The 25466-nt window shown below is 43.4% G+C and overlaps 2 protein-coding genes across 5 annotated transcripts; one reads left to right on the plus strand and one right to left on the minus strand.

Annotated features, from left to right (window-relative positions):
• Positions 1–1366: 1366 nt before the first annotated feature.
• Positions 1367–9873, plus strand: mmp23ba (matrix metallopeptidase 23ba). The gene is made up of 8 exons (XM_076741549.1): positions 1367–1696; positions 5488–5624; positions 6490–6629; positions 7097–7264; positions 7403–7567; positions 8149–8259; positions 9291–9417; positions 9498–9873. The coding sequence occupies exons 1-8, from the start codon at positions 1562–1564 to the stop codon at positions 9670–9672; spliced, it is 1158 nt and encodes a 385-aa protein (XP_076597664.1). The 5' UTR covers positions 1367–1561; the 3' UTR covers positions 9673–9873.
• A 1114-nt stretch (positions 9874–10987) lies between these two features.
• Positions 10988–23894, minus strand: cdk11b (cyclin dependent kinase 11B). 4 transcript variants are annotated; one of them, XM_076740953.1, is made up of 20 exons: positions 23859–23894; positions 22663–22793; positions 22302–22441; positions 21981–22108; positions 21250–21394; positions 20362–20498; positions 19956–20081; positions 19720–19818; positions 19448–19579; positions 19289–19363; positions 18317–18537; positions 18126–18216; positions 17912–18033; positions 17709–17814; positions 17418–17539; positions 16605–16712; positions 16133–16249; positions 15172–15320; positions 12095–12284; positions 10988–11600 (listed from the first exon to the last, which is right to left on the minus strand). In XM_076740953.1, exons 2-20 carry the CDS (start codon positions 22771–22773, stop codon positions 11508–11510), a joined length of 2412 nt encoding a protein of 803 aa, XP_076597068.1. In that variant the 5' UTR covers positions 22774–22793; positions 23859–23894; the 3' UTR covers positions 10988–11507. The 4 variants fall into 4 exon arrangements, with proteins under 4 accessions (XP_076597068.1, XP_076597066.1, XP_076597069.1 ...); XM_076740951.1 differs by having other exon boundaries at positions 20362–20537; XM_076740954.1 differs by having other exon boundaries at positions 22663–22796; positions 23859–23884.
• Between the last annotated feature and the right edge of the window lie 1572 nt (positions 23895–25466).

A 25466-nucleotide genomic window follows, 5' to 3' on the forward strand; every position in this document is an offset into this window, starting at 1 on the left:
CAGACTGTCCGCGGAGAAAAATGCCATTGATTACCATTACTTTACCAAAGGTATCAGCTGGGTTAGACCCCAGAATCCTGATTTGATCTGTTAATGATGTGTTACTGATCAGCCTAAAAAGAGAAGCCCAAGCAAGATTTTACCTAAAAGCAGCAAAAGATTACAGATTGTAATCAGTCAACAATGTTTTAATACACTGAAACATGTTAGTCAGGGTCTTAATGTTGGACAACAGATTGCTGTTTTTGTTTCAGGGACTTGACTGTACGATGGGATGTTGCTGGTTAACCATTTACACTATCTATTGGATTATTATGGTGGTGGGGCAAAAGAGTGAAAACTGCTCAGAATGTGATGACAAAAAGTCATTCTTATATATTCTGTATCTGGGGAATGTTGATGAATTTAAACACATGGAACATCCCTGAAGTCCCTAAACTGAACCTTTCTCTGACCACCCCGGGTACACATAATGAACATGTCTTCTCAGCCACTGGTCAGTGTTTTACTTTCCTCCCAGATATCTAACATTTTGTTCAGTTTCAAGCCCAAAATCACACAGAGAACATTTTTCACCCCACCATCTGCAGGATCCACATTCCAGTTGCGGCCCATGTGCATTTGACTCCATGGGCCAAGACTAACCATACATAAGGCAGTGGCATGCACAAGGGCCCATGTGCCATAGGTGCAAAAACACATCAAGACTAACACCCACCCATTCAGCCCCTTGACAACAGGCAGTACTGCAAACTAACTCAACTCTGCCATGCAATTGTAAGATATCTGCAGGGCCTATACTCTCTCTGGCCCCTGCAAAGTTCATGTCACACTGTCCTGGCTGGACAGAAATGTTTGCAAGTGACAGACACAACGTGAAGCTTTTGAAACTTAACGAAATTCCAAACAATAAGAAATGTAATTATTTGGGAGAAATTGCAAAGGAACACACATCTACTATGCTGAAAACATGCAATGTTTTATTCGATCACCAGCTAATTAGATTTTGTTTGGAGTTGACAAGGTGGAACACACTATAAAATATCCAGGATACCCTGGACTGTTTTCTACCCTGCCCGGAAAGTGTGCATGCCACAGTGGGATGAGGAGAAGACTAAACTGCTCTTTTTCCAGTAGCATTACATAAACCTCAGAAAATCATGTTCAAAATAAGCCATCTGATTCTGCTTTGACTGAGCTCTAGTGGTTGCAACAAGTGGCTTGATGGACAGAGCGCGTTTGGTTTTCATTAGATTGTCTCGACACTGACCCCCTGCCCCATCTACAGTAATATGAAACCAGTCCTCTGGCAGGCGCACTGTGCGGAAGAGAGCCGAGCAGAGCCGATGCAGTCTGCACTGCTTTCATTGCTCGGTCCGCAGGCAGGACTGCGCTGCCGCACACAGCTCCAGAAGCTACCCAAGCCCCTTATATCACATTACCGAAACGTGCAATGGCCAAGAAGTGGTGTGCGCGGGCATAGATGGTAAACCCATGTAGTCTTCGCTGAGGGATTATTTGTTTGTTTGTTTGTTTTTCCTGGAGGTGTGATATCGCAGCCATGGTGTGCTGTCAGACTCCCAGAAGTTTACGCAGAGGCGACTGGGGCTTCGCTCCTCTGGCGGCTGCTGCGCTGCTCAGTCTTCTGTTCGCAGGGATGCAACAAACCTCAGCGTTTCCCTCCTGGAGGTTAGAGGTATGCTCTGACCACTTTATGACATGTAGGAGCTGTCATTGCAATTCTGCAAGTCCAACATATTGTCTGGTTTGCAGTTATTGAGTTGTATAAGTAAGTTGTTGCCTTAAGCGTTTCAAAAAGGCACAACACCAAACTTCATACATAATTTAGAGATTGAGCCTTTACACTACTTTTCTGCGAAACTATATACAAGCAATGTTATGGCTAGAAGTGATTTTTTACTTAGCAAATACCACTTTTCAATTCGGCATATACAGCATTGTATTTGACGAGGCAGCAATTACTTGAAACAGTAATTTTTGTAAGTAAATGGTTCAATTCCTACTTACTGTCATCCAGGTTTACATTACATTGAAATGAATCGACACTTGGTGGGTCCTTTATACCCCGAATTCACCACAAGAACATCAAGATTAATAAGCTGCCTTATCGTGTGTTTTACAAGCTGCTCACACTTAAGAGTCGGTACCATAAAATTGAATTCTTTCATTTTTTAAATAAAGTATGGTTTTCAGTGGAGAACGACTGGTATGAGGGTCCAGGTAGCCCGAGTATCTTTCTCATTATTTTCACTGTAATTATGCAGAAGTTCCCAGCTTTGACAGACTTTTAGTCTGTCAGGTTTAGTTGTCAGGGAGTCGCTGTCCATGCAAATTCAATCATTTCTCCGGTTTCTTAAAACGTATCATTAGTTGGACATCATCCGATGAAATCACTCAGTTATAGCGTACCCATGGCAATATGCATTAGATTCAATTAATGTTCGGTTAAGGTGGAGAAGTCAGAGGAGTACAGTAATGAGTTTAGGCCATGGAATGGATCCCTGCTCAGTCATCTCCAGTGAATTGGATAAATGTGTTCCTCCACACAACTTCTATCACTGCCACCCACCCACTGTGATACAGAGCCTGAGGGATAGCTCTATGTCATTTCCTTTGCCACACACTCTCATTATGTGTCAATCATGGAGACTGCTGTTGAGGATTACATAACTGCCAATGAATGATAGCATGAGCAGAAGACCCGTTGGAGTATAAATGTGTCAGTTAGTGACTAAAGTAAGGTCAAAATGCTGTCAAAGAGCCTTTCTATGTGTTTTATGTTCACTGAAGATAATGCAGATGAAGAATTGCAGACAATGCATTTTTATGATTCAAAATTGAGATGTCTCAAAATATGCAAAACAAAATGCACAAAGTATTTATACATTTCTGCATCATATTAACATTATTTTCAATCAATGCTGATTATCTATGACTATATTCAAAATGTTTTTGCCTGATTCTCATCCTCAGTTTGTCAAGTAAAGGTGGACGCGGAGGAAAAGTTCAGCTGACAGTGTGTGTTTTGAATTATGTGCAGAAAATAGCCAGTGTTGAATCTTTTGAAACTAAGGATGAAAATCATAATCCCTGTTTTAGCAGTCTACGAGACTGAGTTTAAACTCTTCCAGACTCTCAGACAGGGATCTTGTGGGATTTGTCCTCAGATGTTTTGCCCTCCGAGTCAGTGCTCACCACTGGCTTCAAGGTTTAGTCTAGAGCACTAGTTTCGGCCGTCACGGTTTATGGTTCATCTTTATTTGTGCCAGAGTGTGCGATTAGATTTGCAGTGACTATAACATGACACGACAGGGAAAGAACCACGCTGGCCTTACTACATCAAACACCTCATAAATTACTGAACGCAAGGCTGCAGTGTGTCAGCTCAGGTCAGGAATGCAACTGTTGTATAAAACAATGACCAGTGCATATAATGCAATACAGAAACATTATATTTAACATCAGAGCAAGAGACGTCATCAAGTTCATTCAAGACAGCCATATGGGACAGTCTGCCAGACTGCCCGCCTCTGTTTCACTATTTTGGTAAGGAAATGAAGGAAGTGCTGGATCTATTTGTCTTGACTGGGTGAAGCAGAAACAGGAACTAGAGGATAGGGTGTAGAATGCAAAGCGAAGGGAGTGGCTTTGATATTTGCTCTCCACCTTCAGTATTTTTCCCTAGTAAGAGAATGATGGGACATGGGTTCTACTGACTGGAGCCAGTTCCAACAAAGAGTGATTTTCCCTGCTAAGCCTATATTTGAATTATTTTTGTGTGTCCTGGAGATGTGAAAAGATCAAATTCACACCAAAAAAAAAGCAAAGATTTCATAAAGATCAGCTCAAATGGGAATAACAGTGCAAACTCGGCTGTTGCGCTCAGTTGGTCACTGCACGGGTGATGGTGGTAGTTGTGTGAAGACTAAAAAAATTGCTGAAAAAAAGCTTGATACAGAAGTTTAAACCCTGCCTGCTTTCACACCATCGTACACCTGGCTGCAGGGGCGTGATAGCTGTAGTAGCTGCGTAAACTGGACATGCTTGTCCGATTTTCTGTCTCGGAAAGTTGTAAAACTTGAAAGACGCAGCCCCCGCAGTCCCTCTGTTCAAAAAAGGTGGAGAAGATGCTTTTGGATGACTTGACAGGCACTTTTGTGAAGCATACTGAAGCCCATGGCCTCCTCTTGGCTGCATCCCACTGCTTCATGATCTGTCTCTGAGGACTCTGTCTTTCACCTGTCTTTGTAGTCTCCACGCAATGAGTTGCACAAATGGAGAACGGCGCACGTTTGGACGGTCTCCTGGAAGGTATTTGTGGTGTTGTGCATGGTTGTACCAACAAAAAGTAACACAAATAGCAGTGAAAATGCTGAAAATAAGAGAGCTTGAGGGAGAAGTTTGAATTTTGACGTAAGACGCTCTCACACCTCCACACCTGTTGGATTGTCTGCTTTGGAAGAACTTCAGATTCCGAAAGGACGTTTCCAACGCTGTTAGACAGTCTGACAAGAACTTGGTTTGAAGCACATTGAGGCCTTCACGCCCGTCACTGCAACCTGCATGCTGTTGGCAGGCTCGCTTCGTCCTCGCACATCTTACTCCTGATGCACGATATATGTGCTTGTCAGTCTCCAAGCACATAGTTAAGGTTAAGAGAGGTAAAGTAGCTCTTCTTTGTAAAGAAATGAGGATTCATGATTCATGGACAGCTGCTTGTAGCCTCAGCAGTTTTTCCATTTCAATGTATGTCTCCTTAAATCTTCCTTAAATTATCAGTTAGGACAGGAGGCCTTTCTGCTCTCAAGCACAGAATGGGCTTCTTGGGTCAGAAGCACGGCCCAAGTGACTTCGAGTGTTGGAAAGCGGATTTATTACTGAAGCACATCTTCATAAAAAGTTATAGATTTTATCAACTGGTGCGATCACTAAATATCGCAGCCAAAGCAAACCACAACTTAACTTCAGTAACAGAATATTTATGAAAGCACTAAAATGCAAAGCGCCCATAGACAGCCTTTCAAAGCTGTAAAAATAGCACAGAATCCAGGTGTGATCACTTGGAGTGGATGTTGCCCATCCCCAAAGAGACATCAGACACAGGCTATCTGTGAAAAGGATCATACTTTATGTTTGGAAAGCACTTTTACTGCTGACCACTTCCTGTTTCCATGAGATGGAATGCCCTTGCATGAAAATCTAATACGTAACATTCGGATGCAAGACACCGCAAGTAACAGCAGCGAGTGCAGTTGTAGCTGTAAAGACAACAAGTGGAGGTAAATGCCTGCAGCTCCAGAAGCCAGACTCTGTCCAGGGGACTTTAATATGCATCTCTTTTGGAAGCCCGATCCATGCTGATCGTCTTTAGATTAGAACCTGATAGTAGCTTCAGGTAGTTCAAAGTTCAGCTCCTAACTTCACTTCAGGTCGAGGTGATTAATTAAAGGTTTTTCTTTGTCCAAGGAAGAAGCTTACACCACTGTGTTGCTCATCGGGATGCGCAAAGAGGCCCGGACACACGTGCTGCACCTCTCCAGGAACAAGCGCTACACTCTCACCCCGGAGCAGCTCAAATGGGACAAGTTCAAGCTAACATACAAGTATTCATTTGCAGTTCTACCTGTAGTCAACATAGCAGCACAGGACAGTTGTAGAAATGGGAAAAGGAAAACAAATCCTTTGACAAAACACCAGAGAGAGTTCGACTGATGTTGGTTTTGGCAGGAAAACACAAGCACAGGTATTTTTCAGTTGAAGCAGGCCAAGTTGAAGATCTTGAAATCAGACTGTTGTTGGTGTGGGTTAGCTGCACCTTAATGGAATCATTTACTCCAGCTTGAAGAGCCTGCCAGTATCTTGTCATCTCACATCCATCAAGATGTCCACTGAAGGTTGTCAGACCAGTAAAAGTTCAAAGTGCATCGTCTGACAGAACCCTCTGCTTGCATTTGTCAGAGAGGAAAAAAAAGTAGTATATGGTGGAGCTTTGCACCCACACTGCAGTTGCTTGGCTACAACAAATTTGGATTGTGCTGCACTAACTGTTTGGAGAAGATCCAGTGAGACTTTAAGCTGTAAAAAAAACGATCCCATAAAGTCCTTCATAACACTGGATTGAACTGAAGAGGTTCAGTCACCGGCTTTTGTCGATCCAACAAACCTTAAGTGGACAGAAAGCAGATAATGATCCAAATTTCTGTTGTTGCTGAATTAGTAAAATTATGACTTCATCTCTACCAACTGATCAATATCTGAGTCTTATAAAAAGTATCCATATCAGTCTAACCGTAGCCCAGATATGAAAGCACATCCTGTCTCAGTAATGGAGTTGTACTTGCAGTGCGTGTGGGAATTCTGGTCTGTTTGAACAGTAGCCATTGTGTTTTGGCAGATTCCTCCTCTGTAGAGGAATGTGTGTAGAAACCAGTATTAACTACTGTACATAATGCTGTTGTGTCTGAGCAGGTTGCTCTCCTACCCTACAAACTTGATAAATGCCAGCGACACGCGTCGTGGCATTGCCAAGGCTTTTGGCATGTGGAGCGACGTCTCGCCGTTCAGCTTCAGAGAGGTGCCAGCTGACCAAGAAGCAGACATTAAGATCGGTGGGTACTCTGCTCTATCAATCCCCAACAGATGTTCCTTGGCTCCGGGCTCCAGACTTCTGCTCCATCGTTACCGTTTTTCTCTCTGTGCTGTCATCGCTGAAATGTGCTTGCCTCCAAACTCATTAAATCACGCTACCGCAACTATATTACCAAGCTTATATTCAGCATGATTCATAATTCTAAATGAAAAAAATAAATGCTTAACAACTTCCATACATGTCAGGCCATGGTGAAGCAGTCTAAATTATACTTTATCTGTCCCTCTGGGTGCAAACTCCAGGGTCCTGCATAAATTCCCAGTTGACAGTGAGAAGAATGATTGTCATCCTGCAGAGTGAAGGCTGAAGAAAAAGCTCTGTCTTTTGTAATTCATCATCCCCCTGCTGTAGTCTACACGGTGCAGAAATAATGGAGTGAGGGTTTCCCTCCTCGGCTCTGAGGTATGTGTCTCTCTCTCTTGGCAGGTTTCTACCCCGTCAACCACACGGACTGTCTGCAGTCGTACTTGCACCATTGTTTCGACGGCATCACAGGAGAATTGGCTCATGCATTCTTCCCGCCAACTGGCGAAATCCACTTCGACGACCATGAATACTGGATTCTGGGAAACATGCGCTTTAGCTGGAAGAAAGGCATGTGTCTTTATCATGTTTGTTAAAACTACTAATATTTAACCCATAACGTAATGGATGCAGCAGACGCTGAACTGGACAGCTTGTAGGGTGCACAGCAACCGAAAGAGAAAATAATCAACAGTTTCTGCGTTGCAGGGGTTTGGCTGACGGATCTTGTCCATGTGGCAACTCATGAAATTGGCCACGTCCTGGGACTCATGCACTCCATGGACCCGAAAGCTATAATGCACCTTAATGCAACACTGACAGGGCGGAAGCTAATCACACAGGATGAGGTGTGGGGTTTGCACCGTCTCTACGGTACATTCACAATCCTTCTGTTCATTACTCTTGTACCAGAGCACAAATGGAGTGATGTAAATCCACCTGACAGTCATCCAGGACAGGGGGTGTGTAGAAGTAGCAAATAAATAAATTGACTTATTTGGTCTTGAAGAGATTTTGTATTTCACCCAAAAGATGAACCGCTGAAGCTTCTTGAATAAATGGAAAACGTCCTCCAGACCTAAAGAGAAAGTCCAGTATGAGTTGTCTGTCATAGTGGAGGGCAACTGCCAGCTGATTTTGTGGTCTGATCCTGATATTCAAAGAATGACATCTAGATTCACTTGTTAAGAACCAGTAGTACAAAACCTATGACCCGTTTTTGGTCACAGTCTACCAGAACGTAGACCACAGTGTTTGTCTGCCACTGAAAGCCAACGTGGCATTAATGAATATTGTATAAACTACTCATGAGTCATCATTAGTGTGTATTATGGTGAGTCATTTTCATTGGACCGAAAAGCAGATCAGGGATCCAAATTCTTTTGCTGCTGACTGAGAGCTGTTGTCTGATCCTTCTCCTCCTCCTACTCACTCTGTCTCCCCCTCTCCTCCAGGATGTTTGGACCGGTTATTTATCTGCCCGGCCTGGGCTCGGAAAGGTTATTGCGACAGCAAGCGCAAGCTGATGCAGAAGCACTGCCCCTCCAGCTGTGATTTCTGTTCCGGTAAGATGCAGCAGCAGAAAGCAGCAGCAGTCTGGGAGGGAAAAAAAAAAAAAAGGTTTTCTCTCAATTGAGCAGCGGAAGGAGCCGCTGTGAACCGTTTGCCAATGGAGCAACGGGAGCCAACAGGTCCAGCCATGCAGGGCTGCGATGGGGGTTTTCAGGAATAGGATTTGAAGAGAGATTACACTGCCAGTGGAGGAGTTTGTGTTTAGATCTGGAGAATACCAGAGTCCCCAGGGAGGCAGTGTGTGTTTAAGCCCAGAACTCTGACAGAACAGAGCAGGTACCTGTGGACTGTTGGCTTCTGTACACTGAATATTGATAACACATCAGCAATCTGACAGCCTAAGCCTCTTTAGGCTTATTTTGGGACGCACTGGTGCTGAGGTCTCCTGTTGCACAACAGGAAATGGCTCCTCTTAACCATCACAGCCCATAGATTGTTGCGGCTTTCTGAGATTTTTGTCAGCAACAAGGGACAGTGTGGAGAGAGGCAAGAGGATACGATTCCTGGCTCGCAGTAATCTGTTCCTCATTGTTGATTGGGAGACGTTGTACGGCTGTGGAAAATTCCTGAGTGACTCCAAACCGCTGGAATTTCAGACTGTGGCTTGAGGGTTAGAGACACACAAGGTCAATTTGGATTTTTGCGGCATTAACGAGAGCGACTGCGTTTTAAGCAGACTTTGAGTTGATCACAAGGCGGCCTCTTGTGTTTGTCAGAAGCCAGATGGGAGATGTTATATTGATAAGACGCCGGCAGGTCAGGGGTTGTGAAAAGCGAATTAAGAGCGGGACATGATGAGGTTTATATGAAAACGTCTGACACTAATCAGTGTTTCTGCGAGGTGTTTGTGAGGGAAAGACTATGAAACACACTGACGTATAAGATTATCTCTCCTTTTTTTAGCAGACTGCTGTCAGATGATTGTTGTATGATGAGGATCACTGTAAGATCATTAAAGCTGCGTCTTTGCACGTCTTATTTTGGAGCATCAGTTTAAGCATCACCCCTCTTCGACCCTTTTCAGAATTCCCTTTCCCCACTGTGGCTCCCACCCCGGCACCCCCAAGGACCAAACACAAGCTAGTCGTCGAGGGCAAGAAGCTGACTTTTCGCTGCGGGAAAAAAATAGCATCGAAGAAAGGCAAAGTATAGTGAGTATCTCCCACCTCACGGCAGAGATGCCACAGTATGATTTCACTGAGCGCTGTCTAATGTCTGACTTTGGTTTCAGCTGGTACAAAGACGGGGAGCTGCTGGAGTTCTCTCACCCGAACTACATCTCCTTGAAAGATGACCACATCACCATAGTGGCCAACGCCATCAACGAAGGCACATACACCTGCATTGTGAAGAAAAAAGACAAAGTTCTCACAAATTACTCGTGGAGAGTCCGCGTGCGCTTCTGAAGGCCGCGCCGGCGCCAGCTCCTCTGCACACTGAACAGGACGCATTCACAAACACGGTCGCAAGGAGACCTCACTCACTCGGGCACATATTTTTTTAATACTGTCTTTCCTGTATCTTCCACATACAACTGTCTGTTGTTGATTGTCGTTGTGTTAAGGCGTTTTAATATGTGCAAACAATAAATGTTCCGTGACAAGTACAATTCTAGTGAAAATACTACCTGACTGTGAAGCCGTTCATGACAGATGTTGCGGTTTACATTTTATTTGGTGATGAAAGATCCTTGCAGCCCCCGTCAGCCGTCTGGGACGACGTCTACTCTGGATTCATCAGGTCTGGAGTTTTTCAAAGCTCTTACTGCAAAGGCAGCAAAGGGGTCCACGGCCACTCGAGGGTTCTTTGGGTGTCCCCAGCAAAATGGAAACTAATTAAGAGATTACTGTGATATTAGCCAAGTTGGAGAATGTATAAGAGTATCTGCTCATATACAGTGAGCACACAATCTTCCACTATAGGTCCCTGGGGATAAGCGACATCCAAAAAATATCCATGTCCCTGATGAGTCTCTTTTGAAGGGCCTGAATAAGTTACAGAAGCTTTTGCTTAGATGCATGCCATTTGAATAATTTACGCGCTGGCCAAACTAAGCTCCCAAAGCCAGAATAAGCAATGTTGTCTACAGCCTTTGGAACTATTTGGACCTTAAACCGCATATGGAACACCTCAGACGTCTAGCTTACTTTACTAGCCTCGCAGTGAAGCCAGCAGTCTGCCTCCAGAGACCGAGCCGTCAGTTCCACTAGCAGTTCGCCGTCCAAGCTTATTCAACACATCAGGTGTAATAATCTGCAGAAGGGCTCCAGTGGGGGCAGGGGATAGATAAAACTGATTAATGAACATTTCCATTTAGTGCTGGCTCTGGACGTCCAAAGCTAGGGGGAGTTTTCAGCGCCCGTTCCAGCGAAAGCAGCGAGCGGTCTTTCAGGGAATGAAATTGTGCTGTTAATTTTACTTCGGCTCAAAATCAAAGAATTTATTGGTTTAATTCTGAAGTCACAGAGCCATTTCAAAACAAAGGCAGAGCGAAATCTGGGCCTCTTTTCCCCCGAAAGAACAAAGTACAGAGACAAAGTGTGCAGTGCAAAGAATGACATCACTTTTGGACAGCGATTACCAAGTTGGGCTCAAGGCTGGATTTTTTTTTTTTTTTAGGCTCGACTTCCCTTCTTTTTTTTTGTGGTCCTCTGGCAGCGTGCGGTTGTGTTTGCATAGCTTGCACATAGTTTATAAATATAGGGAGAGCGGCAGACAAAATACAGTCTCAAACTTTATTTCTAGGAAAATCATCGTCCCTCCGTCATCGAGTGACCCGACAGTCTGAAGTAAATTTCTAACATAATGCTGGACTGAAAACACAGCCAGCGCTGCATCATTATACAGTAGCTCAGGCAGCCAGGAAATACCAACCATTTATAAAATCTGGTCCTCTCTCATGAAGTATAAAAGGGAAAATAAAACAAAAGTCAAACATGAGAGCTAAACTTCTAACAGATGTATGGTTATGTCTCCTCTTTAAGAGCTAAAATGGACATATTAAAATGGCTTGAAAATACAGAGATGAAGAGAAGAAATTCTGGAAATTCAACATGTTTGAGCCACAAGTCATGCTGTGAGACAGTCCTGACTGTTTGGTAATAGTTGAAATGATCAGATATTGATCAGGTATATGGTTGTAAACCGGTGACACTGTCCAGTTCCAAAAGAACAACCAGTCCCAGAACTCTTTGCTCCCTCTCTCTCAGTCAGACGGCCAGGTGTCCTGCAGGTTTTGGCCTCAGAATTTGAGGCTAAATCCCGGACCAACTGCAGATGCTCCCTGGTTGCTGGTCGTCAGGTGAAAGCCTGTGTCCTTTAGGTCATCGTCACCCTGGAGAGATAATAGAAAAAAGTTAACTCATGGTGTATGAGCAGATTCACCACCCTTTTGAGGTCATCCAGTTTCATTTCTTACATATTTATACCAGATCGGACTTACAGTTCTCACACAAGGATGCCTGAACATGTTAATAATATTATTAAATTATTATTTTCTTGGGTTTCAGAGAGTTTTACTGTCCCAAGGTCTGTTTCCCAAGCTTTTAACAACCAATGACTGCGGGATGAAACGGTCTAATTTGTTGGTAAGACAGTAAGTACACAAGCATTCACTGAAAAATATCAATATCAGCCGTAAGCTTCTGGGTGGGTAGGACCACTGCTGAAAACATTATGGACTAAAAGGCGCTCATCATGGAAAACACAAGGAGGAAATACCCGGACACAAAGCAGAGGCCTGTAGGTCTGTAATCTATTTAACACAGACAGTATTCAGAAAGCCTGGTAGCTGTATGTAATGGAGAAAGTGGAGCCTAATGTCCTTACCAGGTGACTGTAGCCCAGGCCTCCCTCGGGTGGACGAGGACTGGTGCCTCTCTTCACCCTCTGCTGCTCACTCTTGGCCGGCCAGGTGGGGAACATGGACGGGTCGATGGGCAACGGCGTCTCGCGGAAGTACTCGTGCTTGAGCCCCTCGTCTGATAAGATCCTCTTACTGGGGCAGTAGGTGAGGAATCTGGAAAACAGTCAATGATGGAGTTCATTTGAATAAAGATGCAGCACAGCTGAACGGGAATGTGAAAGCCTCTGTGTGTACAGCACTGCTTCAAAAATGTACAACTTCACTTTGAGAGAGGCAAGAGGCAACCTGGTTCCAGTCCCCTGAGTGGCTGCTCTCATCTTCAGTTTTTTCAGAAATTGAAATAGGTCTGGTGTTGTGCTCACTGACAGCCGTTACCCCAGGTGGAAAACCAATCAGGGCTGTGTAGGAGGGATTAACCATGGAGGTGTCATCTTTCTGTGCCAGAGCCAGAAAAATAGTGACAAGAAAATGGCCCCAAAAAGACACAAGCAGGACTGAGACTAACGCAGCTGTACAAGTTACAGCAAGTTAGCCGGCTAACCCGAGCACAAACTGCGTCTGTGTCGACTGAAATGGTTTTGTCTGACGTGCGTCCACTGTGAGGTGCATATTTGAAGGCTGCGAATGAACCAGCTGAGTCTGAATTTAATTGTGTATGATGTAAATAGTGGCAGGTGATGTGCAATGTGTATAAATCAACATTAAGAGAAATTTAGTTAATTGTATTTTAGAGCATTTTTTGTTAAATACGTTGAAATTCTGACAGGAATCAATCCATCCAATGCAACAAAACCCATGCTCTCATCGCACACGACCGGAGTCTTCACAATGCTTGGCAGACATCCTGCTAACGCTATAGCAAGCTAGATGCTAACGTGCTAGCTTGCCAGATGTGAGTACTAACAATAGCTGTGCTTTCTGTTTACATTCATTATCATAATGTTAGGTCTTTTCTTACATGTGAATGAACAAACCCCTGAACGAGTGACCCGCACAGCAGTGACAGACTCGTTCAGCGGCTAAGCCAGTTACACAAAGCACACACTCGCAGCAGAGAGCAGCGGCTGCCAGGCCGGGCAGCCGGTTGGGACTGAACGACTGACGGCTATTTTGCTTGTGTTTATTATGACTGAAGCATTTAACGGAGTTGTTTATTTATGTATTTATTAAAAGAACCAGCTCATCACTTCTCCTCTCCACAAATGTCTCTCGAGTAGTCAGACGGTGTGCGTTCATGTGTTTTGGGTGGGTGGTTTTGGAGGGAGGCCTGAAGGGAGGGGATGAGATTTTTAGGTCGGATACTTCCAAAATCTAGCTTACTCTTGCTGGTTTCTCCAAAGTCAGCAACCTCAGCGAACTAAACTACATGGAGACAGGCAATCTGCACACAAGATGCAGCCCGAACACGAGGGGCCAGTGGGTTTGTGCACAGAGTCCTAATTGTATATGACAGGCTCAACATAGCATAATGGGGAGCTGCTCAATTGTGATAATTGGCTTTCTAACCGTGTCTGATTGGAATCTTCCACGCATGAGCACAGTCAGTGTGCTAAATGATTAACACCAGACTGAAAAGACTTTATCAAACAAATCGTCTCATTTTTATATGGAAGGAATCTCTGAGAGGGGTTGCTGAGTGACACCAGTTTTATGACATGTGGGGCCAATACCATCACTGAAAGGGACAATCTCGCATTTGTGTCCAAATCATTGTTTTCTTGTGGAATTCAAACAATGTGCACTCTCCTTGCACCTGTGAAGTTCCTCCTCCTCCTCGAGAACAAAGAGCCCTGCTGGTTTTCATTCGACATGTTTATACGATGGACACAAACTAATTTCTTCATAGGATAGAAAACCAGCAGTATTCTGGGTCTTGAGGCACAGCGTTGAAATCAAAATTTGGTATCTGGCTAACCCTATTATTGGACTGCGCGTTGAAGGCCCACTTCAGGTTGGATACCAAAGGCTCTGATGTTCAGACCCTCTCTTGCACAAGAGGGTGTGATATTCCAAACAGCTCTGTGATGTCTACCTGCCAAACTGTACCTCTAAGCTTCTCCTAAACCCTGAAGCCTTTTTCCAAACAGCACTTCTCTACGTGTTGACCTCCTGCAGTCTGAATCTGTCCCTGGGTAAACGCCTCATGAGTCTTTTGACAGCTGGAAGGTTTCAGCTGCGCTGGACAGGCGCCAAGCTTCCACTGAGCCGTGATCCCTGCGGCAGCACAGTGGACATGCTGTTACCATCCTCTGCAGCTGTGAGGTAGCTGAGCGGCATGGTTTTGTCATTTACAGGTGTAGGCAAAAAGGCTCCGTGGGTGGCTAAAGATCTGAGGAGAGAGCTGAAAAGCTCGTCTCTGCTCTTCGCAGCTGCTAAACAATGCTGATCTTGGGAATGTGTGAGAAAGAATTCTGAACGCATCGCTCTCTGTGTGAAAATGTTTTTCCGTATTAAATGTGTTTTCTAAAACATTTTCCTGTAGTGTGGAGCATCACCATGGTGAGTGTGTGTGTGCGTGTGCGTGTGTGTGTGTGTGTGTGTGTGTGTGTGTGAAACGGAACAAGGAGATGGAACGGGACTGCTGCTGAGGCATGTTGATGAATTACCAGTCCGCTACCGTTGTCATGTTTTAAGTCAGCTTGCCAGAAATGCACTGACTGAATAAAAAGAGCTGGAAAGAGTAACAGAATTTGACAGGGGAGCAACGCGTTCATCCAAGTAAGGCAATTTCCACTGGAGGACTCATGCTTATTGTTGCTGATATTAGTAGCTGATACGTGCCTTTCGTTGATATTGGTCCATGCTCTATCAATAACAGATGGAAGACAATACAACGTCTGTGTAGATTTTTTGGAAAACTGATTCAGTTTTTTCAACCTTTTCTCAAACTATGTCAAATAAAAACAACAGCACCAAAGCAGACTCTTAAAAGCTGGTGATTTGTCCTCTTGTTGAGAAGACCGTTATCCACACACAGACAGAAACCAGCGTGACTGAGGTGTAATGTTTTGTGGAATGAGACCGCCTTCAAGAATCTTACTTGTTCATGAGGTCAAAGCCTTGGTCTGAGAGCAGGGCTCCAAAGCGCTTTCGCAGGTTGTTGTAGGGATACTCTGTGAAAGTCATCTTCTTCACAGCGGGCAGCTCGCTGTAGCCCGGCCAAATCTTCTCGCTGGGTGACCCCAGATCCTACAGACAACACACACACACACACACAAGTGAGCAGACGGCATATTGTTAGTCCAAGGAGAGATGGAGATGAGATCTGGCAACAGTATTCGTCAACCACAGACATACATAAACCAATCCTATGAAGATACCTTTATGTCCTCAAGCACCCTTAAGTACTTTAATATTTCACTGGTAAAGACTGTGTGACCATTTGGGAGTCCACACAGCTGTGTATCTAGTATGAAAGCTCTCTTTTTAAGGGTCTCTAATGTTTTTAGCTCCTAGTTTATAGCTTCTACCTGAATCTCTGTGGCCTGGAGTTTAATTTCACTGCTATTCTTCAATAAAACAGGTCTGATCCACCAGATTTGGACATATTTTGCACTATCTGGTCGGGGGATCAGACTGAAATATTGCAGGGAGGAATGATACAAACAGCCACAGTGTGCTGAAAAGGGCGGCAGGAGACAGGCTCTGACTGTGGATTGTGACTAGTACACCTCCAACACGCCATCAAGGTAAACATCTTTATCCTGACGTGCTGTGCACTGAAAACAGTGCCAGCACAGCTCGGCTGCTTGCAGCCGTTCACAGCACCACTACCTCTGCTACTATGGAAAATCCCTATATGGTGAGCTTCTCAGTTTCATAATAACTTCAGGAGATGGGGAAACATCTCCCAACAACTCCACCCTGTGGTGCACTGCAGAACTCCACGCTGACCCACTGACAGTCGACACAGTCAGTAGATTTACAGGCTGTAAACACAAGAGCTTTACCCTTTATGGTGAGGATTTACTTCATGTTATGAGGACACTGAAGGCACTTACCTTGAAAACCTTGTTAATTTGGTCAATTTCAGATTTTCCAGGGAAAAGAGGTTTCTGGGTGAGGAGCTCGCCAAATATGCAGCCCACTGACCACATGTCCACAGCTGTGGAGTACTCCTGCGGAGAGAAGAACAAACACCGTGGCAGCCCGCAGAAACATAAAGTAGACAGTCTGCCTGGCACGTTTCTACGTTGAAGTCTGTCTCGTGTGTGAAAGTGGATGTGTTCTGATGGGCTGCTGGACTTCTGCCGCCCAGCTGTGTCAGCCATATACTGTAAAACTCAAACAGCATTTCAGTGGTATTTGGTATCTTATAAACCAAATCCTTCGCAGATGTCTTCTTTTTTTTTTTTTTTTTTTTTAAGAAATATGTTTTAAGAAATCAGTTTTAATATCTGTAGGTTCAGCTATTGCACAGGTATATCTCTGGTTGCTGTGAACTGTCAAAGCAGTGTGAACTTGCATTCTCACCTTGGCTCCAAGCAGCAGCTCTGGTGATCGGTACCACAGGGTCACCACAACAGGGGTGTAGGGCTTCAGGGGGGAACCGTACTCCCGGGCCAAACCAAAGTCGCCAATCTAGAGTGAGAGACAGTTGGCTGACATGAGCACCATTAAACTTCATTTTGGGTAAAAGAAAAATGCCTCAGCTTTAGTATGATTCCTCCAAAGCTGTTTAATTCCTGATCCTCTGACCTTTCACTGGAGATCAAATGACTTGACATATACTCTGGATCTGACAAATTACGAGACGCAGTGTGATTCATATTTTCTATTGTCAGCCTGCAAAAAATTCAACTGACAAACGTCAGTAAAAACCTGGTTTATTTACACATGGACTCTGTCTGCTGTTCATTTAGCCAGAAATTCATGCTCTGATTGACTTTTAGTAATCATGTGTTGTTTGTTCAACTGTGCTGTATGGCTGCTAGCTTGGGAGAAAGTCGGGAATCATCAAAAGATGGATGAAAGGAAACGCTTTTCCACTTTCTGCGCTCTACCAAACTATAGACAGATTTCTAAAAACCAAACAACTTTTATTTATTTTAGGCTTGACGTAATATTTAAATCATAATTCCAGGGCTGGAACTGGTGGAAGACACAGTATTGTCCATTTTCTGACTTTTCACACCAAAGGTAAAACATACAGTGAGGGTCAGACCTACATTATTATCTTAATAGACATAATCCTATCAAATTATGGAGGAATACAGCACTTAATTGCTGTGAGCTGTCGTCACGGACCCCAGGGACGATGCATTATCGCCTTCAGTCCTTGCATACCTTGAGGATACCCTTGTGGCTGAGCAGCAGGTTGGACGTCTTCAGATCACGATGGAGGATCCAGTTATCGTGAAGATGCCGGACACCTCGAAGCAGCTGAATCATCAGAGTCTTTACTTCACCTGAAGGAGAATAAAGCTGCTGTGAGGCGAAGGAGAGACATTTAAGGCTAAACCAATAAACAAGCTCATCGTAAAGCATACGTCAGATTTGAACAAAGACAGACCACCCGTTTCATCCCCTTCAGTTATTCACAGAAATGGAACAGAGCTCAACAACGTCTCATGGTACCTGGCAGGAAAGGCTGCTTCATGGTTTCCATCAGACTCTTCAGGTCATGTTCTACATAGTTCATCACAATGTAGATCTTGTCCATATTACTTCCAACGACTATTTCCTAAAGCGGGAGACAAAGCGAGGGTTACTTTTTACTGGAACACTTGAGGACACACATTAGCTCATCAAAGAAATAAGTAATTATCAAGTCCTCTCACCCTCACTGTGACGATGTTTGGGTGCTGAGCTTTCAGGATGGTATTGATTTCTCTTAAAGAGGTGATGGGGAAGCCCTCCTTCTCCTTCTCCATCTTCAACCTTTTCAGGGCCACAATTTCATCTGCAAGCATGAGACCATATCCATTATTTCAAGAATGAACACACCCGTGAAAGCAAAAGCAAACAGTGTTTACTGCATGTTTGTTTTCATACCTGTTTTTTTGTCTTTGGCTCTGTACACCACACCGTAGGTTCCCTCCTCTATTCTGTTCAAACAATGGAATTCCTCGACACTGCGACAACCCTGAAAAACAACACACCATTTAAATAAACATATGGCTAACTGGCACTAGATGATTATATACACATAGCTTGATGAACATGCGCGTCAAGTTGGTACAGACCTGTAGAGCAGGCAGATATTTGGGCAGCTCCTTCTTCAGCTCCACAGGTGAAATCGGGGGGGAGTCTGGGATGTAGTTCTCTTCAGGGGTTGGAGAGCGAGAATGAGTTTGAGAGTGAGGCGTGACGTCATCCTCTCCTGCTTCATCCTCCTCCTCCTCATCCTCTTCCTCCATGTCCTCACCGCTCTCCTCAGAGTCGTGATCAAAACGGGATTCTGGCACTGTGAAGCGACAGGTGAAGCCAGTTTAGCATTGGTAAGAGCATTTGAGCTACGAGTTTAGATATGGAGGTCAAAACTCCAGCAACACTTGTGGTATAAAGATGACCTTTACTGTGAGAGCAACACTTTTTGTCTTGTGGCCTTCATCAGGATCATGTTTGATTTTGGAAATGGGATGGTCACTCTTCAGACAAATACATTAGACTGTCGTGATTGGTTAGGAAAAACTGAATCTCAGACAAGGTCAGACTGAAGGCGGAAACAGAGTGTAATGACTAAGGTCTCCAATTGTTGATACTGTTAAACCGCCTCCAAATGTTCCTGTGGTATACTTTGTTACCAGCTGAGTAGAAAACACACTGGAGGACTTTGAGGGAGCTGCCAATCACTGCTATACTGTTTCCTACCACAAGGTGTCAACAGTGTGCTTCAACCGTGATTTTCCATCTTATATTAAATTACTGTTTTTATTATGTTTTCGTGTTAAGTACAGCCTATTGCATCCACTAGGCTTATCAAAATATAATAAAATAACAATAAAATAACAAGAACAGCAGTATCAAAGTGTGTCCTATATACCACAACGTTTGGTGATGTTAGTTTAGATAACAAATGTTTAACTCTAAACACAAATACTACAAATTTAGTCAAACTACCAGGCACCTGAACCATGAGAATAACTTTCATCTCAAACTAGAGTTGAGGTGACTACCTCAAACTACCTTCACGGACATCACACGTGTTCACCCACCAGCAGGTATGTGATTTCCATTTTCCTTCTCCTCTTCAAAGTCATCATCCGACTGCTCGTCCTCACTCACGTCCTCTGAAAGAGACGAAGCCGCTGTGTTAAAAACCCGCCGTGCCGCATAACTGGACCTGACACGGTGACAGCATGTCACAGATTTACCTGCACTCTGCTCAGACCGTCCTGAGCCTGAGACCGACTCCTCCTCCCCTTCCTCTTCTTCACCCTCACTCTGGCTGCTAGACTCCTCTTCATCATCGTCGTCCTCCTCTTCTTCAGAGCCTGATCCTGAAGCTGGACAAAGTGGATAAGACACATTTTTTTAAAAATAGCCTGTAGCTGTTCTAGTGGTTACGTACAGTAAAAAGCACGTGTTTGTCATACAATGACGATGTCTGCTGGCTGCTGAAAGTGTAGTTTATATCATCCATCACCTATGGAGGATTCTGCCGTGCTAGTTTTCCTTTCGCTGTCACTGATGTCCTGGAGGTCTGCAAGCAGGTCTTTGCCTTCTGGCTTCTCCTCCTTCAATGCTGCAGACAAAATGACAACACATTATGATCTTGGGGAAACTGAGTCATTGCACAGGATACAGTTAAGCATAAACATAACAAAAACAAATTAGGAGATTTTTTTTTTTTTTGAGGCAGTGAAATATTGGTACACTCACTTGCACTTTTGCGTGGTTCACTGTGTTCAGATCTGTCCCGGGGAATGCGTGTGGGACTTCGGCTGCGGTGACTTTGTTTTGGCTTGTCATCATACTCATCAGGTAGCATCCGGTGGTGAGACGGGACTGTAGACAGAAAAGTCTTAGTAACCACACAGTTCACAGGGATTAAAAAGCAACACTTGTGACTGGCAAGCGGACAGAAAGTATGGATGCTTTGGATTTTGTCCTTCAAGAAATATGATTTTCTTTCTTTGTGAGAGTGAGATGAGAAGGTCTGGAATCAGGACATGTTACACCTAGTTTAGCATAAAGACTGAAAGCAGAGGGAAACAGCTGGCACTGCTCTATCCAGAGTGAAAAAATATGTCTGTCATCCAGCAGGTGTTTGGGTTCATTCACTAACCTTCTCGTCGAGCTCCTCGCTCTTTACGGCGCTCCTCATCCCTCCTCTCTCGATCCTTCAACTCTCGTTGCTCTTTCTGCTGTTCACGCAACTTTCTGTCCCGTTCACGCTGGCGTTCGAGCTGTTCCAGCCGGTCCCTGTGGTCCAAAAAAAACCCAGGAGAATCCAATCGAGGTCTGTCCAGACAACCAAAAGGCCAATCTTGTCATTGCTTGGTTATGTTTAGTGTGGGTTGTTAAGGCTTACTCAGACATATAGTTTATACAGCAGGATTGTTCTGCTATCTTCACAGATGCATTCAGTGATTAACATATTGCTATAACAATCACACACAGGTTTGTTGTTGAGTTTCCACTTGAGTCTGAATTGTTTGCATGGGCTTGACATCATTTGCTTATAAGAAAAAACACACCTATAATCTTGCCACGTGGATTTGACAGAGAAAAGTCAGCATGACATGAACTATGGTCATTTTTGACAACTGATGTTTTGTCTAACTTCAGATGCTTTGTGTAGGACACCAGATGCAAAAGTGCAAATGTTCCAGTCCATGCTGGACGTTCTTCAGTACAAAATAAGGCATGCATGATGAGTCACCCTATCTGTGGGTTATTCTACAGCTGCACCTACACAATAATCTACGGCTTGACTGAACACACATGAAGATAGCTCAACCCTTGCAAATCACAAAAATCATTTTACGAGGCTTTAACATCCTGCCAAGAGAAGAATTTAGGGGGACACACTGAATACTTATGACAACAAAAGAGGTGTTTGAATTAAAGAACATGCACACTGATCAAACATGAGTGGTAATAAAAATAATAAATACTTATACACATGCATATATACTTAAATATGTGGTGCTTTTCCGGGGTCAGTGCTCACCTCTCTCTCCGTGAATGAGCTCTGGCCTGTTCCCTTCGTTTCTGCCTCTCCCATTCTCGCCGGGCTTTGTCTTCTTCCCACTGTCGCTTCCTGCGATCGCTCTCTCGCTCTTTTTCTTTGTCTTTGGGTCGTGCATGTTTCCCTGCTGTGGAGTAAAAAAAGTTGAGTTGAAGCAGATCTGAAAACTAGAATGACCACCTCACAGCTGCATGCCTCAAATGCTTCAAATCTGGATGTCAGTGCAAAGAAGCCACAAATTGTAAAACATGGATGTTTCACAAACATCTTGAACCCGGCAGCACAGAAGATCTAAACAATCACCAGTTTCAAGATGGACACCCAAGATTCGTGTCACTAATTCAGTATCTGACCAAACGTGAAATATAATCACGATCTGCTCTTCTGTTCCTGAGTTATGGTGTTGAATAATGGCCGGAAAACGGTTTCTACAGATTATTATGGTGTCACAGTGAAATTGACCTTTGACCTTTTGGATATAAAACATCATCACTTCTTTATTTCATTCTATGAGACATTTGTTTGGAATTGTCAAAATTAGCATTTAAATTCTTGAATTATGGTCAAAAAGGTGTTTTGTGGGGTCACAGTGACCTTTGAGCACCAAATTCTAATTATTCAAGAACACAAAGGCATAAAAAAGCTGTTCCAAATGTGTTGTATTCAGCTGTAAAACACGTTTGAATTTGTGTAATTAAGCAGCACTCAGTCACCTCCTTCAGCAGAATGGCTACGATGACGTCTTTTATCCTTTCTCTTCTCCTCTTTTCTGTGGTGAGATTTGTCTTTTCTGGCTATCTGCTGTGGAGGCTTGATTGCAAGTGATTCGTCTTCCTCTCCCCTGCGTAAATGTAAAGAAAACATTGTGAGACACTGAGAGAGACAGCAACTGTGTTGCATATCCTTTTTAAATTATGACATACATACTTTGAAGTTAAACTATCACATGCTTACGTACTTCCAACCATGAAAGTACACTCTCCAGTCAACTTAAACATATCCACTCATGTCTTGTTTCCTATAATTCCACATACCTGTCCTCTGTGGAGTCATCCCGTGTGTACGGGGAATTACGAATTGTTATTTCCATCCTTTGATCCCGTAGTTCTCCTTCCTCCGGAGTGTCTCGTTTGGCTTCGCGATCATCCGCCTGTGGAACAAGGCCCTGGGTGAACTGTGCAAGACAAGAAGGGCAGAACATAAGGTTAGAGATACAGAAATTAAAATGCCCTCAGATGAGGAATATGACAGTTAACACAAACACCATAACATGAATGTTGCTACAGTTATTACACCTCTTCAATTTTAATTGATATTTTGCATGGGACAGAATTTATACACCGGATTAACATTTAGGTGTCATATGGGTCTTGAATTGAATTTGAGATACTTCACATTTTTCTGGCGCTTGGGATCTGTTCTCTCTTCTAGTTCTCGTCTGCGTTTCTTCTCAAGTAAGATTTCGTCAAGAGTTTTTACTTTCCAGGTCTCCTTTTCGTCCCCCATCAGCAGCCGCTCTCCACCGCCTGCTTCAAATCACACACGGGCGCGCACGCAAACACACAAAAAACACAAACACAAACAAGTGTTCAAAACATGCAATTTCAGTTCAGCTTCTTTTGAATCATAAAGAGATCGGCTTGTGCAAAATAAAATGAACCAATACAGTTAAAACAGATGCATGACGGAGAAGATCCTGCCTCTTATTGGTCACTGTTTCGTCCATTTGACTTTAAATTTACTTTAATTTCAATTGTCAAAATAAGACCTCTTATGAATTTTATTATCAGAATCTCACAGTTCGTTTCGCCGAAATTACTTCCCTCGTCAATACAGTAAATGTCAATATTTACACGCCGAGTTACAAAGCATTTGCAAGGGGTTTAAAATGAGAATGACATAAGACCTTTAAATAAAATCTGGCTTTCACTCGCCGTTCAGCATAGACCCAGTCCAGCACGCAGCAATGAATTCATTAAACTTCCAATTCTAAAAACTGATAATAAGCTTTTTATTCAAGCGCTGCCCCACCCAAATGTGTTGTGTAGGCCAATTCCAAACGTGGCCAGTCATGATTAATACGAATCATTAAAGATTTAAGAGTCAACTATTACACTTTGGGTGAAGTTTGGCATGACGTTTCCCATTATCTGCGTTCACCTCATGTCTGCGGAGCATCACAACGTTCAAGTAATGTTTGCTAATATGGCCGTTCGGGAGACATCAACCCGCTAATGTTGATCTTGCTCTTGAACAAAGAAGCGGTTCAATGGTAAGGTGGCAGCATATGCCCACACATTAAGCAAAATGGTAGACGAGTTCCTTAATTCCCACGTTTAACAGGATATGTTGTTGGTCTTGCGGTTCGCGCAAACACAGTAGCCAGCTAACGTTAGCTAGCTAAAACTAGCATGTGCGAATGTTGCCAAACAACGTCTGCAGCTGACTACATGGTTCTGAAAGGAACGGATATTATAGCTAGTGGGACAATAAACTGGACAACCAACGACTGTGACCGTATTTACAGCTAAAAGCGTAGGTACAGTAAATGATTAAATTAACCAGCGGACGAGTGGAATGGTCACACCAACCTGAAATATGCGCAGCAGCGGTATTATGGCACACCGGAAGTCTCAACGTACTAGTAACGTTTATAAAACGTCCGGGGTGAAACAATGACTTCCTTCTACACAACGCTACACAACGCAACACAACACAGCACAACATAATATAACATAATATAACATAATATAACATAACATAATATGACTGAAAGCCATCACCTCCACCGGACCCATAAGTAACACAGGCCCCCAGTGCCAGTTTTAACCCTTGCCTTCACATTGGTGTAACATGTAATACACACATTGTAACAGTAATTTCACATGTTCAGAAATGATTTTCTCAGGCCTGAAGACTAAAATCAAGTGAAACTCCAATTGTGCAAAAGTGTGTATTTAACTTGTCTCAATGTGCAAATGCAATCTGTCTAAACATACATAGATATATATTGGGATCAGTAAATCATCACCCCATTGATACATTGCTATATTTATGGAAATACAATGAGTGCTTGACTGAGATTGTTGTATTTCGTTACATCTAAAAACTGAGGATGGCGCTATTGTTCCAGTACAATCAGAGGCGCCACATGTTTATCCTCTGAGAAAATCTTTGAAACAAAATAGTGATCTATATTTAATAACACCTTTATCACATTTCTACGTACAAGATGTGATGAAACCGGAGACTAACAAACGAGACAGAGCTTTAATTGCCCTTTATCAGAAGAAAGAGCCATATAATAAGGAGGTGAAAGACAAAAGGTGGAGTGCAGCAAATAGATTTATGACAGGCTCACTTAGTGAACTTGTGAACTATGACCAGCAGTCAAGCAGGAGGCATGACTCTCAGTGAAGTCGACCCTTTAAAAGTGCAGGAAAGCAGAGTTCTCTGGGCAGGTTGTTGACTGTTTCGCACTCTTGCAGGTGAGCACAGCTTGAGTTTATCTGAATGTGGGGATATAAAGTGAATTCAGCTTTAGGTGACAATCATCACATCCCTGCTTTTGAGTCTGATTGTTTTAGTTGTGTGGTCTGATTTAGCTTCTGTGCAAATTACACTGTGAAAAATATTTTAAATGTCATTAACACTTTAAGTGCATTCTCATGTGATTCGATGAGGATCACATTATGAAATATATGACAAGCATTATGATAATAAGTAAATCACTAAGGTCCAAGTTAATCAAACATCTTGAAGTTACATTTCAACTTTTAACTTTCAAAAGCAGTGAAGCAGTGAGCGGACAGTGATTCCAGGCAGCAGATAAAGCTCTGAGGAGAGGACAGACTTCCCACATGGACTCCAACAGTACCGGCAGCGTGCAATATGACCGCTGGAACGAGAACAACATCAACATGAACGTAGAGGCATCACAGTCTACTACGTCTAGGTGAGGCCAGATGACAGCTGACAAAAAGATGCAGAGATCAAACATGAAGTTTTCATATTGTTGAGAATTTTGTGATGCTACTAAGCAGAAAATACAGTTATAGGAAGATGTGGACGAGGTTTTAACAAACTTTAAGTGTACTGAAGAACACCAGAAAAAATCAGAATTTCTGAGCATTCAAAACACACTTGCAATACAATTGTATTATATCACAAATGTGTTGTATATATACTTGAAGTGAAAT

Source organism: Chaetodon auriga, chromosome 10 (genome assembly GCF_051107435.1).
Source record: "Chaetodon auriga isolate fChaAug3 chromosome 10, fChaAug3.hap1, whole genome shotgun sequence".
In the NCBI taxonomy this organism is placed as follows: Eukaryota; Metazoa; Chordata; class Actinopteri; order Chaetodontiformes; family Chaetodontidae; genus Chaetodon; species Chaetodon auriga.